Raw genomic sequence first — 13,764 nt, 5'->3', positions numbered from 1 at the left:
CCTTAAACCCCCTTCCCTCAATTTCGTCGGCCGTTCCTCCTCCTTCTATCTCTCTCTCTCTCTGCCTCTGCTCCGCCCACTAGGGCCGTCTACCTCGTGCGCCACAAGGAGACCCGCCAGCGCTTTGCCATCAAGAAGATCAACAAGCAAAACCTGGTCCTCCGAAATCAGATCCAGCAGGTCTTCGTGGAGCGAGATATCTTGACTTTCGCCGAAAACCCCTTTGTGGTCAGCATGTTCTGCTCCTTCGAGACGCGGCGCCACCTCTGCATGGTCATGGAATATGTCGAAGGTGAGGGAGTCGTAGCGCCAGGCGCCGGCCCGGAAAAATGTGGCATTGTACGTCCGGCACCCGCTTGGCCGCCAGAATAATAATAATAATAATAATAATAATAATAATAATATATTTATTGTCATTGTCCCCTTCGGGGACAACGAAATTACTTGACTGCTCCATAAAAACACTAATTAATCAATACAGTATAATACAGCAAGGGAGATTAGATGACTTTCATTTTTTTTTTTTTTTTTAAAGCAATTTATTAAATTTTACAATAAAAATAAACATGATAAACAATGTAACATTGATCTTAACATATTTTCACATTTTCTTTGGACTTCCTCACATCTCCCGCTCCCATTTTCATCGTTGAAACATTTTGTCAGCAATTTATCATCTTATTTAAATTCTTATATCCCTTCTATATTTCCTAATCTTATAATTCTCAGAAGAAGCTAAATTTCACAGTCTTACTTATTTTCTTAAAAACTTCTAAGTTTAGTGGTGCTCAGTTATTTTGATCTAGCATCTTATTTAACATTCACTCAAATTGCAATACTTTTGTGAATAGTTCTTAAATTTCTTCCAGTCCTCCTCAATCCTCTCTTCTCCCAGGTCGCGGATTCTGCCGGTCATTTCAGCCAGTTCCATGTAGTCTATCAGTTGTATCTGCCATTCTTCCAGTGTGGGTAGATCTTGAGTTTTCCAATGTTTTGCGAGAAGTATCCTTGCTGCTGTTGTTGCATACATAAAAAATGTCTGGTCCTTCTTTGCCACCCCTTGGCCGACAATACCCAAAAGGAAAGCCTCTGGTTTCTTAGTGAAGGTATATTTAAATACCTTTTTCAGTTCATTATAAATCATTTCCCAGAACGCCTTCACTTTAGGGCAAGTCCACCAGAGGTGGAAGAACGTTCCCTCACACTCTTTGCATTTCCAACACTTATTATCAGACAGGTGGTAAATTTTAGCAAGTTTGACTGGGGTCATATACCATCTATAAATCATTTTCATTACATTTTCTTTCAGGGCGTTACATGCAGTAAATTTCAATCCATTACTCCACAACCTCTCCCAGTCCTCAAACATGATATTATGCCCAATGTCCTGTGCCCACCTTATCATAGCCGATTTAACCGTTTCGTCTTGTGTATTCCATTTCAACAGCAAGTTATACATCCTTGAAAGTACCTTAATCTTTGGTTCTAACAATTCTGTTTCTAATTTCGATTTCTCCACCTGGAACCCTAGTTTCTTATCATTTTTAAAAACTTCTTTAATCTGAGCGTAATGTAACCAATCTCGCACTTTGTCTTTCATTTTCTCCAGACTCTGCAATTTCCAATTGTCTCCATCCTTTTCTAGTATTTCCCAATATTTTGGCCATTTAGCCTCCATATTGGGTCTTTTTCGGGCCTTGGCTTCCAAAGGTGAAAGCCACCTTGGTGTTTTATTTTCCAGCAAGTCTTTATATTTTGTCCAGACATTAAACAATGATTTTCTGACAATATGGTTCTTAAAGGCCTTATTTGCTTTAACCTTGTCATACCATAAATATGCATGCCATCCAAAGGTATTGTTGAACCCTTCCAAATCTAACACATCAGTGTCTTCAAGAAGTAGCCAGTCTTTTAGCCAGCAGAACGCTGCGGCTTCATAATACAACTTTAAGTCTGGCAGGGCAAAGCCCCCTCTTTGTTTTGCATCGGTTAATATCTTAAACTTAATTCTGGGCTTTTTGCAGATTAGATGACTTTCAAAGTCCGGGCTTCCCATTCAGGGCCGAGATCGCTCTGGAGAAGAAGCTGTTCTTAAGACGGCTCGTTCTTGTCTTCAGCGTCCTGTATCTCCGTCCCGACGGCAAGAGCTCGAAGAGACAGTGACCAGGATGCGATGGGTCTTTTACTATGTCCAGTGCCTTCCTATGGCACCTTGTGGCATAAATCTGCTCTAAGGTGGAGAGTGGGCAGCCAACACTGCTCTCTGCTGCCTTAACAACCCCGCACAACCCCATCCTGTCCCGGGTAGTACAGCTTCCGTACCACACACATAAGCCATAAGTGAGCACGCTCTCAATGGCACAGTGATAGAAGGCAAGCAGCAGTTTCTGCGGAAGATGGTTTTTCCTTAGTATTCTCAAAAAGTACAGTCTCTGCTGCGCCTTCTTCACAAGCCCCCTTGTGTTGACACTCCAGGACAGATCCTCTTGTAGTTCAATGCCCAAAAATCTGAACGTTGTTACCCTCTCCACACAGACCCCATCAAGCAAAAGTGGCTGGACGTTGCTCTTCTGTCTCCTGAAGTCCACCACAAGCTCCTTTGTCTTCCTTGTATTTAGGAGCAAGTTGTTAGCTCTGCACCACTCTGTCAGCCGCTCCACCTCATCTCTATAATCCGTTTCACCCTCCCTTTCAGGGATGAGCCCAATACCGGGTGCAATCCAACCGCCTTAGGTTATTCTGCAAGGTTTAGGCCAGGCACCCCCAAACTCGGCCCTCCAGATGCTTTGGGACTACAATTCCTATCATCCCTGACCGCCAGTCCTGTTAGCTAGGGCTGATGGGAGTTGTAGTCCCAAAACAGCTGGAGGGCCGAGTTTAGCTATGCCTGATCTAGAGCAGTGGTGGCCAGACTCGGCCCTCCAGATGTTTTGGGACTACAATTCCTATCATCCCTGACTGCCGGTCCTATTAGCTAGGCATGATGGGAGTTGTAGTCCCAAAACATCTGGAGGGCTGAGTTCACCTGTGCCTGAACTAGAGCAGTGGTGGTGAAACTCGGCCCTCCAGCTGTTTTGGGACTACAACTCCCATCATCCCTGACCGCCAGTCCTGTTAGCTAGGGCTGATGGGAGTTGTAGTCCCAAAACAGCTGGAGGGCCGAGTTTAGCTGTGCCTGATCTAGAGCAGTGGTGGCCAGACTCGGCCCTCCAGATGTTTTGGGACTACAATTCCTATCATCCCTGACTGCCGGTCCTATTAGCTAGGCATGATGGGAGTTGTAGTCCCAAAACATCTGGAGGGCTGAGTTCACCTGTGCCTGAACTAGAGCAGTGGTGGTGAAACTCAGCCCTCCAGCTGTTTTGGGACTACAACTCCCATCATCCCTGACCGCCAGTCCTGTTAGCTAGGGCTGATGGGAGTTGTAGTCCCAAAACAGCTGGGGGGCCGAGTTTAGCTCTGCCTGATCTAGAGCAGTGGTGGCCAGACTCGGCCCTCCAGATGTTTTGGGACTACAATTCCTATCATCCCTGACTGCCAGTCCTATTAGCTAGGCATGATGGGAGTTGTAGTCCCAAAACATCTGGAGGGCTGAGTTCACCTGTGCCTGAACTAGAGCAGTGGTGGTGAAACTCGGCCCTCCAGCTGTTTTGGGACTACAACTCCCATCATCCCTGACCGCCAGTCCTGTTAGCTAGGGCTGATGGGAGTTGTAGTCCTGAAACAGCTGGAGGGCCGAGTTTAGCTATGCCTGATCTAGAGCAGTGGTAGCCAGACTGGGCCCTCCAGATGTTTTGGGACTACAATTCCCATCATCCCTGACTACCAGTCCTATTAGCTAGGCATGATGGGAGTTGTAGTCCCAAAACATCTGGAGGGCCGAGTCTGGGGACACCTGGTTTAGGCTCACAGTTTTCCTTCTCCCAGAAGGAACCACCATCGCTCAGTTGCAAGACCCTTGCTTTGCACGTGCCAAGGTCCCGGGTTCCAATCCAGCCACGAACGGGTTTAAAATAAGACAGGGAACAGGGCGATTTAATTTTTTAAAAATTTCATTATTGTGTTTTTTTGCCCGGGACGTAGAGAGGCTCTGCCGGTCAGAGCGGGCTGTATTTGGGGGCGAGATTACCAGGAGGGGTGTGTGTGTCGATGACTTAAAAACTGGGTATCGTTGCATTAAGTTCATCAATTAGGTTGAATTAATTGAACGGCTTTGACTTGGGTTTTGAATCAGATGTGCTTCGGGTTTTATTTTCTTAGTGCAAACCACTATTCCGACTTTTTATAGCGCAGGGGGGTGCGCTTAAAGGAAGCAAGGGGCAGGGCCTCCCCAAAAATGTTTGAGATTCCTGCATTGCGGCGGGTTGGGCTGGATGACCTCGCGGGTTCCCTTCCAACTCTTGAGATCCTGGGATCGCCGGCGAGTGTTCAAGCACCCGGGACGGGACTGGCAGGATTGGGGAGGGATCTGCCCCCCGTTCCTGGACCGGGGGTCTCTCACCGCCCCTCTGTCTCCCTTAGGTGGGGACTGCGCCACTCTCTTGAAGAACATGGGTCCCCTTCCGGTGGACATGGCCAGGATGTATTTTGCCGAGACGGTCCTGGCCTTGGAGTATCTGCACAACTACGGCATCGTCCACCGCGACCTCAAGCCGGACAAGTAAGGGCCGGCTGCCAGGAGGGTTTCCGTCGCCCCTCTGCGTGTGGGTCTGTCTATTTGGGGACTACAACTCCCATCAGCCCTAGCTAAGAGGACCAGGGGTCAGGGATGATGGGAATGGTGTTTTGGGATTTTATTTCCCAGCCCTTCCAGGGTCCCCTTTTCCCGGGGTCCCTCTCCCCCCCCCTAACCAAGACCTGTCTCCCCCCTCTGCCCCCCCACCTCACCCCATAGCCTCCTCATCACCTCCATGGGGCACATCAAGCTGACGGATTTCGGACTCTCCAAAATCGGGTTGATGAACATGGCCACCAACTTGTACGAGGGACACATCGAAAAGGACACCCGGGAATTTGTCGACAAGCAGGTGAGGGCTTGGCGGGGCGCCGGGACCCACATTTGGGGGGTCGTTTGCCGGGAGGAGTAGGGTCTCCGGGGAGGGCTTGGGGGGGCACCGGGACCCACATTTGGGGGGTCGTTTGCAGGGAGGAGTAGGGTCTCCGGGGAGGGCTTGGGGGGGCACCGGGACCCACATTTGGGGGGCATTTGCCAGGAGGAGTAGGGTCTCCGGGGAGGGCTTGGGGGGGCACCGGGACCCACATTTGGGGGGCATTTGCCAGGAGGAGTAGGGTCTCCGGGGAGGGCTTGGACGGGGCACCGGGACTCACATTTGGGGGGCATTTGCCAGGAGGAGTAGGGTCTCCGGGGAGGGCTTGGACGGGGCACCGGGACTCACATTTGGGGGGCATTTGCCAGGAGGTGTAGGGTCTCCGGGGAGGGCTTGTGGGGGGCGCCGGGACCCACATTTGGGGGGCTGGGTCTCTGGGGGGAGACGGAGAGTCGCGTCTGCCCCACAAGGGGAGATGCGCCCCCTTCCCTTGTCGGCAGGATAGGGGTCCCCTCCCCATGGGGGGCACCCTGACCGCCCCCCCGAATCTCCCCCTTCCAGGTGTGCGGGACCCCCGAGTACATCGCCCCAGAGGTTATCCTGAACCAGGGCTATGGGAAGCCGGTCGACTGGTGGGCCATGGGCATCGTCCTCTACGAGTTCCTGGTGGGCTGCGTCCCCTTTTTCGGAGACACCCCGGAAGAGCTCTTCGGGCAGGTGATCAGCGGTAGGTGCTTCTCCCCCCCCCCAGGGCGGAGAATTCGGGAAGGGTCCCTCCAAAGATCATCCAGCCCACCCCCTCCTGCAAGGCAGGCGTCTTTTTGGCCCAAAAGGGGAGAATTCGGGAAGGGTCCCTCCAAAGGTCATCCAGCCCAACCCCATCTTTTTGGCCCAAAAGGGGAGAATTCGGGAAGGGGCCCCCCAAAGGCCATCCAGCCCACCCCCCTCCGGCGAGGCAGACGTCTTTTTGGCCCCAAAGGGGAGAATTCAGGAAGGGGCCCCCAAAGGTCATCCAGCCCAACCCCATCTTTTCGGCCCCAAAGGGGAGAATTCGGGAAGGGGTTCCCCAAAGGTCATCCAGCCCCAAAGGGAACTCGAAGCCGCGGCCCAGAGTTCGAGTCTCACGCTCCGCCTATTCAGAAGCTGGGCATATCCCTCTGGTCCTCCGCCAACCCCCAAGAGCCTCTACCAAGTGAGCCGTTTGAAATATCGTTGGGACCCCGAGGGTCATCCAGTCCAACCCCCCTGCCAGGCACGGGTCTTGCGTTTGAGTCCTCCTTAAAGGGCATCTCGTTGGCCACTGTGAGAACAGCATAAGGGTTTAAAAAAAAAAAAAATATTATCTGTTCCATTTTTATTACAATCACATCATGACAAATAATAAGGAAATGAATTTCCCCCATTCCGGTGACTTCCTTCAACTTCCCTTTCCGGGGGTTTTTTACATATAAATGTGCCCTGCTTGTAAAACTAGACTTTAAAACTACGTTCTTAAATCAGACGTTAAATTCTATTCTTGTCATTTTAACCTCATCTTTATAGCTTCTCTAAGTTAATTTCGTTAATTGTGAGGGTTTACTCAAAACCTACTGGCGAGTCCATTTCTTTTTTTCTTTCTTTTTATATTGTTCTTTATCGATTAAAAACGTACATATCTATTGTTGTATGTTATCTCTTTACACACGAAGAAAAAGAAAATGATGCAGAGAATAGAACATTTATAAAGGAGCAAAAAAGAGGAAAAAAATAAAGAAATAACAAAGATACGAAGGGAAAAAAATCAAAAGAGGAAAAGACAAGACAACATTAATTTCACAATAAAAGTGAAGTCCGTTTCTTTTCATTGGTTCCGTAAATGCAACATAAACTCTTTTTAAAAACCTCTATTTGTCTCTTAAGCCTTTCAATTAACTTTGCCATTTCGGCATCAGTTTCTGTGAAGTTTTTCTCCTCCAGCTCCAGTGACAGTCTATCTGCATTCACCTAGAGGTATATTTTTAATTTTCGGAGGGAGTTTAGGATGGGCTCTGAGCTTTTCTGCAACCGAACGCAGAGCGGAGCCCCCCATCTCTGGTGGAATCGGGGTCAACCGCCGCCGCAGCTGCCGGCCAGAGCGCTGCCTCTTCTGTGCCACCCGAACAAAAGGTCCTTTCAGGGAGAGACAAAAGCTCCCCTTCTGACCCCCGGCGTGTGACGCCGCCAAGGGGGGGAGAAGCTCAATTATGGGGTCTGTTCCCTGCCCCCTTTTCATCGCCCCCCAAGCTTCTGAAAACTGCCGTGTGAAGCTCTGGGAGAGAGAGGAAGCTTTGCGTCATCTGAATTTCCGCAGGATCCTAGAAGGGAGGGACCCCCAAAGCTCATCCATCTCTCTCTTTTATATATATATATATATTTATTGGGTTTTTTTACATATCATTTCCAACAATCGTTTAACATCACTTCTTCTCTTATACAATATTTTAGACTTCCGTCAACCACCTCTGATGATTTTCCATTCTTTATCCCTTATTCTGCAGTTCTTAATTTCTCTATGACTCTTGTTGTTGTTGTTGTTTAGTTGTGTAGTCGCATCCGCCTCTTTGTGACCCCCTGGACCAGAGCAGGCCAGGCACTTCTGTCTTCCACTGCCTCCCGCAGTTTGGTCAAACTCATGCTGGTCACTTCGAGAACACTGTCCCACCATCTCGTCCTCTGTCCTCCCCTTCTCCTTGTGCCCTCCATCTTTCCCAGCATCAGGGTCTTTTCCAGGGAGTCTTGTCTTCTCATGAGGTGGCCAAAGTCTTGGAGCCTCAGCTTCAGGATCTGTCCTTCCAGTGAGCACTCAGGGCTGATTTCCTCAAGAATGGAGAGGTTTGATCTTCTTGCAGTCCATGGGACTCTCCAGAGTCTCCTCCAGCACCAGAATTCAAAAGCATCCATTCTTTGTCGATCAGCCTTCTTGATGGTCCAGCTCTCACTTCCATACATCACTACTGGGAAAACCAGAGCTTGAACTATACGGACCTTTGCCGGCAAGGTGATGTCTCTGCTTTTGAAGATGCTGTCTAGGTTTGCCATCGCCTTTCTCCCAAGGAGCAGGCGTCTTTTAATTTCGTGGCTGCTGTCACCATCTGCAGTGATCATGGAGCCCAAGAAAGTAAAATCTCCCACTGCCTCCATTTCTTCCCCTTCTATTTGCCAGGAAGTGATGGGCCCAGTGGCCATGATCTTCGTTTTTTTGATGTTGAGCTTCAGACCATATTTTGCGCTCTCCTCTTTCACCCTCATTAAAAGGTTCTTTAATTCCTCCTCACTTTCTGCCATCAAGGTTGTGTCATCTGCATATCTGAGGTTGTTGATATTTCTTCCCGCAATCTTAATTCCGGCTTGGGATTCATCCAGTCCAGCCTTTCGCATGATGAATTCTGCATATAAGTTGAATAAGCAAGGAGACAATATACAGCCTTGTCGTACTCCTTTCCCAATTTTGAACCATTTACAATCGTTTAACATATACATCATTTACAATCATTTAACATATAGGGTACATCATTTACAATCGTTTAACATAACTTCTTATCTTATACAATATTTTAGCCTCCCGTCAACCACCCCTGATGATTTTCCGTTCTTTATCCCTTATTCTGCCTTTCTTAATTTCTCTATGACTCTTAATTATCATTAACTAATCATTCTCTTCATCATCTTCCTTGCAATATTTCAAATAGTCCTTACAGAACTTCTTGCAGTTCTACTGGCGTCATCTGTCCATTACAATTGCTTTTCAAATAGTTCATATATTTACTCCAATCTTCTGAGAATCTCTGGTCCCGCAGGTTTCGAATCCTTCCTGTTTATTTATCTAATTCTGCGTAGTCCATTAATTTCATCCGCAATTCTTCTTTCGTCGGTAATTCTTCTTGCTTCCATTTTTGTGCCAATAATATTCTTGCAAGGGTCATCCATCTCTAACCCCCCCCCCCCCGAATCGCGACCCGAGAAAATCCCTGGTAAGCAAGGATCTGCCATCGAGGGAATTTTATAAAAAATTGACATTTTACTGATTTCCCAGACAATACAGAAACAGTGACAGTTTATTTTCAGGGGTGAAATCCTCAAAAAAACCTTGACAACTTCAATCCTAAAAAAGATCAACAACTTCTCTTCATCGGATCTGGCCCTCTTTGGAAAAAGTTTGGAAACCGAAGCGCTCTAAGCCCTTCCTATCTATCTATCTATCTATTTTTAATATTTATTAATTTATTCTATTTGTTTGTTTGATTAATTTCTATACCACCCTATACCCGAAGGTATCCGTAAAAGCGAAACAAAAACAAAAACCCAATAAAAATTAAAAACCCTCCCAAAACCAGCGTTTTTGAAAAGGGTATAGAATGTAGAGATCAAGTCAGGCAAAGGCCTGTCTATTGTTCAGTTTTAACCGCTTTAAATCCCAGTTATCCGTTCACAACAAAATTACAATTAAAACCCTGCTAACGTCATTAACCTGGGCACATCGCTTCTGCAAATGTGCAACAAACATCCTCCATTCTTAGTTTTACTGGGGCAACCCAGTAAAAAAGGATTCGAAGCCCCACGGCTTTCAGGAGTGTATGGTTCAGAGGAGAAGAGGGTTTCAGCTGCGATTGGGTTGGGATGGATGACCCCTGGGGGTCCCGACCGACTCGCTGATTCTCTGAGCCCAACCCTGTTTTGTTTTGGGGTGGTGCAATAAATGCTCATACGCAGTTTTTCTTCCGCTTTCTTCGTTCCAGACGAAATTATTTGGCCGGAGGGGGACGAGGCTCTCCCTCCCGATGCCCAGGACCTCATCACCCACCTCTTGAAGCACTGCCCTTTGGAACGACTGGGCACAGGTAAAGGGTTTTATTTTACTTTAAAAATATAATTTATCGCCTTTTTAGACCCCGGGAGCTTGAGGCAGCATGCAATTCACCCTGACGCCAACCCTGCGAGTGGGGATAGAGATTACCAGAGCACAAGGTCGCCCAGCAAGCTTTCTGCCCCCCAGCGAGGACTGGAACCCGGGTCCTGGGGCAGCGCTGTAACCATTAGGCCACGCCGTCTCTCCATAGATGGGGAGAGGGGCGTAAATTTACTTACAGAGCTGGGGAAATGGAGGGGGCGGAGGGTGGGAGATTTGGGGCAGGCGAAAAAAGGCCTCCTCCTTTGATTAGCTCCTGGTTAACCTGTGGAACTCACTTCCACTGGAGGCAGGAAATGCCTGTGAATAATTCCAACCGCTGAGCGTCGCTGCTGTCCGGCTTGCAGGCGCCTGGTTGGGCACCGGAAGGAGAGGAGGCGGGACTAGATTTACTCGATCCAATCACTGCAGGGCTTTTCCACTTCCCAAAAAGAGAACCTCCATGGCCAGGCGCAATCTACCTTAGCCCAGTGGCAGGAAAAGCAATGGAAGAGGGGGCTTTTAAAATAATTTTTATTGATTTTAACATACAAATTATAAAATGTACTGCACAACTTTATCACTTATACAATCTTTTTAGACTCGGATGATCCATCGTTTTAACCACTTCTTACGCATTTCTTAAATTTATATTACTTTTAAATCTCTTAACTAATCCTCCTCCCCTTTATCCATTTTTGCAATAATTCCAATACTACTCCTCACAAAACTTCTTGCAAACCTACAAACGTCGTCTGATCTTCACAAATACTTTTCAAATAATCCGTAAATTTACGCCAGTCTTCCGTGAATTTCTGGTCCTGCCGGTTTCGAATCTTTCCTGTTAGTTCTCCAGTTCTGCATAGTCCATTAATTTCATCCTCCATTCTTCAATTCTTCTTGCTTCCATTTTTGGGCCAATAATATTCTTGCTGCTGTTATTGCATATAAAAAGAGCTTTCATCCCTTTCTATTTATATCACGCCCCACAATGCCCAGTAGAAACGCTTCTGGTTTCTTTACAAATGTATATTTCTTTCTTTCTTTTTAATAATAGTTTTTATTACGTTTTCCATTTTAACAATCCAATCCCATCACATTCATTATTCCAAATTATACCAATACAGATCATAAAGTCCAAATATTTTGCCAAATTATAAATGTTTTGTTGGGGCTTCCCATGCTACAAATGTATATTTTTTCCATCTCATTTTTTTCATGGACATTTTTTCCATCTCATGATATATCATCTCCCAGAAGCATTTCACCTTTTTACATTGCCACCACATATGATAAAAAGTTCCCTCTCCCTTGGGTGCTTCTCATTGGTGGCCCCCTTCTTCCCTGTCCCCCCCGCCAGGAGGGGCGCACGAGGTGAAGCAGAACCCCTTTTTCCGCACCCTGGACTGGAACGGGCTCCTGCGTCAGAAGGCCGAGTTCATCCCCCAGCTGGAAGCCGAGGACGACACCAGCTACTTCGACAGTAAGGCCTAGCGGGCGGAGCAGGGCACCCCCAAGAAGGCAGGAAAGCGGGCGTGTGTGTGCTTTGAGGCTCAAGCTGCGTCGCAAACCTGATTTTCAGAAAGGGCATTCAATTTGGAAAATTAATAAAAATTATCGGGGGGGGGGAGAGATTCCGGGTTGGTTTGGATGACCCGGGGGTCCCTTTCCGATCCACAATTTGACGCTTCTCCATATGCCTCTGGCTGGGTGTTGGTTTTGCAGGGTTTTCCCCCGGGGGGGACGGGACCCCCGGCCTCTTCTCTCCGCCCCCCCACCCCTGACGTCATTTCCTGCTCCCCCCCCCCAGCCCGCTCGGAGCGCTATCGCCACCTGGGGTCCGAAGACGAGGAGACGAACGATGAGGAGTCGTCCCTGGAGATCCGGCAGTTCTCCTCCTGCTCCCACCGGTTCAGCAAGGTCTGAAATTTCGCCTTGGTTAAGGTTTCTTCCCCCCCCCCCCCAAAAAAAATTATTGGTTTTCACAATGTTATAAACAAACACACAAGACAAACCAACATAGATCATAGCCATATTGAAAATTACACTTATTAACTTTGTTCAGTGACTTCCTCGCTTCCCCTTGGTTGAATTTCATTGCATGCCCTTTGAACGGTTCTCCAAATCCCAATTTTTATGCAATTTAACTTAAACATGAACATCCTTAAATGGAATTAAACCTATTAATTCATCACTTAACATCAATAAAATCCTAAGCCCATTAAGTATCTGCAAGCTGTTTTCAGTTAATTTAACTTGACAAATTTAACTAGATAATCATTAAATTTATTCCACTCTTCCTGATACTCCTCCTCCTTCTGGTTAGGTCGGCTAGTTCCAAAAAATCCATCATCTTGCTTATGGTTTCTTGGTCGAGCCTCCAGAGGCAGAGCAAGTCTACCTTGGAAAGGGTTGCAAACAAGAATGGGAGAATTTACGTACGCAGCCCGGGTTTCTTTGCCCCCAAATGCAAAAAGGAGCGAAAAATGGCAATTTAACTGGGGAGAATACGCGCAGCTTGCAGACTTAAAATATAGAATATTTAGAGAAAATTGGAATATATTGAATATATGGGAAATAATTGTGTATCCTTGAGAGCGCTGGCAGCATTAAGATCAATTCAGCAGTGCAAATGATCTTCGGCAGATGTAGGAAGGGAATAGATTTTGTAAAATACGCCGGGATTTTTGAGCCGCGAAACGAAGCACGGAAAGAGACGAACGGAAGTCCTTGATAGTTTAAGGGGGTTAAAATGCATATTCTAAAATGGAAAGCACAAAATCTAATAAGAAATATAGAAAGGAAAAGCACCGTTCCGTCTCTTGAAACCGTGCGCGATTCGAATCGGGGTCTCGACGAAAAGTCGGGGGTCTCTCTCTCTTTCTGACACTGGCTTAAGTATGGAAAATGTAATAAAATAAATGTAATAAAATAAAATAAATGTAATAAAATAAAATAAATGTAATAAAATAAAATAAAATAAATGCAATAAAATAAAATAAATGTAATAAAATAAAATAAAATAAAATAAAATAAAATAATAAAATAAAATAAAATAAAATAAAATAAAATAAAATAAAATAAATGTAATAAAAATTATATATTTTTTAAAAACCCAGAGCAGGAGGAGACTTTGGCTCAGCACCCCACTTGGGGGGCTTCCCTCTCGAGCCCCCATGGACCAAGGCAGTCTCCCTGAGAGTGCCAGAGGGTGCTGTGGGGTTTTTTATTTCCCAAGGTGCCCATGCAGATGCCCATTTCCTTCTCTGCCCCTCGCAGGTCTACAGCAGCTCCGAACAGCTGGCCCACGCCTCGGCCTCCCTGGGCGCCTCGCCGTCTCCGGAGCAAAGCCGCACCGAGAAGGACGACCGCGGGGAGCGCTGGGACGAGGAGAAGGGCCGGCTGCCAGGCCCCGAGACCAGGTGGGCACCGGGAGGCACGGGCGGGCACAGGGCTGGGGGCGCCCCGGAGAGAGAGGGCACTTTGGCGCAGCTAAAATTGGGTTGCCATTCGTTCCTTAAAAGCAGCTCCGAAACTTATTTGCAGCTTTGGTGCCCGGGTTTTTGTTTCATTTGCAACTTTGGTGCCCAGGTTTTCGTATTATTTGCAACTTTGGTGCCCAGGTTTTTGTGTCATTTGCAACTTCCATGCCCGGGTTTTTGTGTCATTTGCAACTTTGGTGCCCAGGTTTTCGTATTATTTGCAACTTTGGTGCCCAGGTTTTTGTGTCATTTGCAACTTCCATGCCCGGGTTTTTGTGTCATTTGCAACTTCCGTGCCCGGGTTTTTGTGTCATTTGCAACTTCCATGCCC

The 13,764-nt window shown here is 47.1% G+C and overlaps 1 protein-coding gene across 8 annotated transcripts in view; it reads left to right on the top strand.

The window, feature by feature from the left end:
• MAST3 (microtubule associated serine/threonine kinase 3) overlaps nucleotides 1–13,764 on the top strand; it is a 57,847-nt gene that overhangs the window by 32,046 nt on the left and 12,037 nt on the right. For all 8 annotated transcript variants that reach the window (XM_080988735.1, XM_080988733.1, XM_080988731.1 and 5 more), the window contains 8 exons: nucleotides 84–292; nucleotides 4,522–4,660; nucleotides 4,895–5,027; nucleotides 5,610–5,775; nucleotides 9,803–9,904; nucleotides 11,312–11,434; nucleotides 11,762–11,871; nucleotides 13,231–13,373. In XM_080988735.1, the coding sequence (XP_080844861.1) occupies nucleotides 84–292; nucleotides 4,522–4,660; nucleotides 4,895–5,027; nucleotides 5,610–5,775; nucleotides 9,803–9,904; nucleotides 11,312–11,434; nucleotides 11,762–11,871; nucleotides 13,231–13,373 (1,125 nt within the window). The remainder of the gene's footprint in view (nucleotides 1–83; nucleotides 293–4,521; nucleotides 4,661–4,894; nucleotides 5,028–5,609; nucleotides 5,776–9,802; nucleotides 9,905–11,311; nucleotides 11,435–11,761; nucleotides 11,872–13,230; nucleotides 13,374–13,764) is intronic.

Source organism: Podarcis pityusensis (assembly GCF_964106645.2).
Source record: "Podarcis pityusensis genome assembly, chromosome: 18".
NCBI lineage: Eukaryota > Metazoa > Chordata > Lepidosauria > Squamata > Lacertidae > Podarcis > Podarcis pityusensis.
Note: the sequence above shows the minus strand (reverse complement) of the source record. Positions and strands in the feature narration are given on the sequence as shown.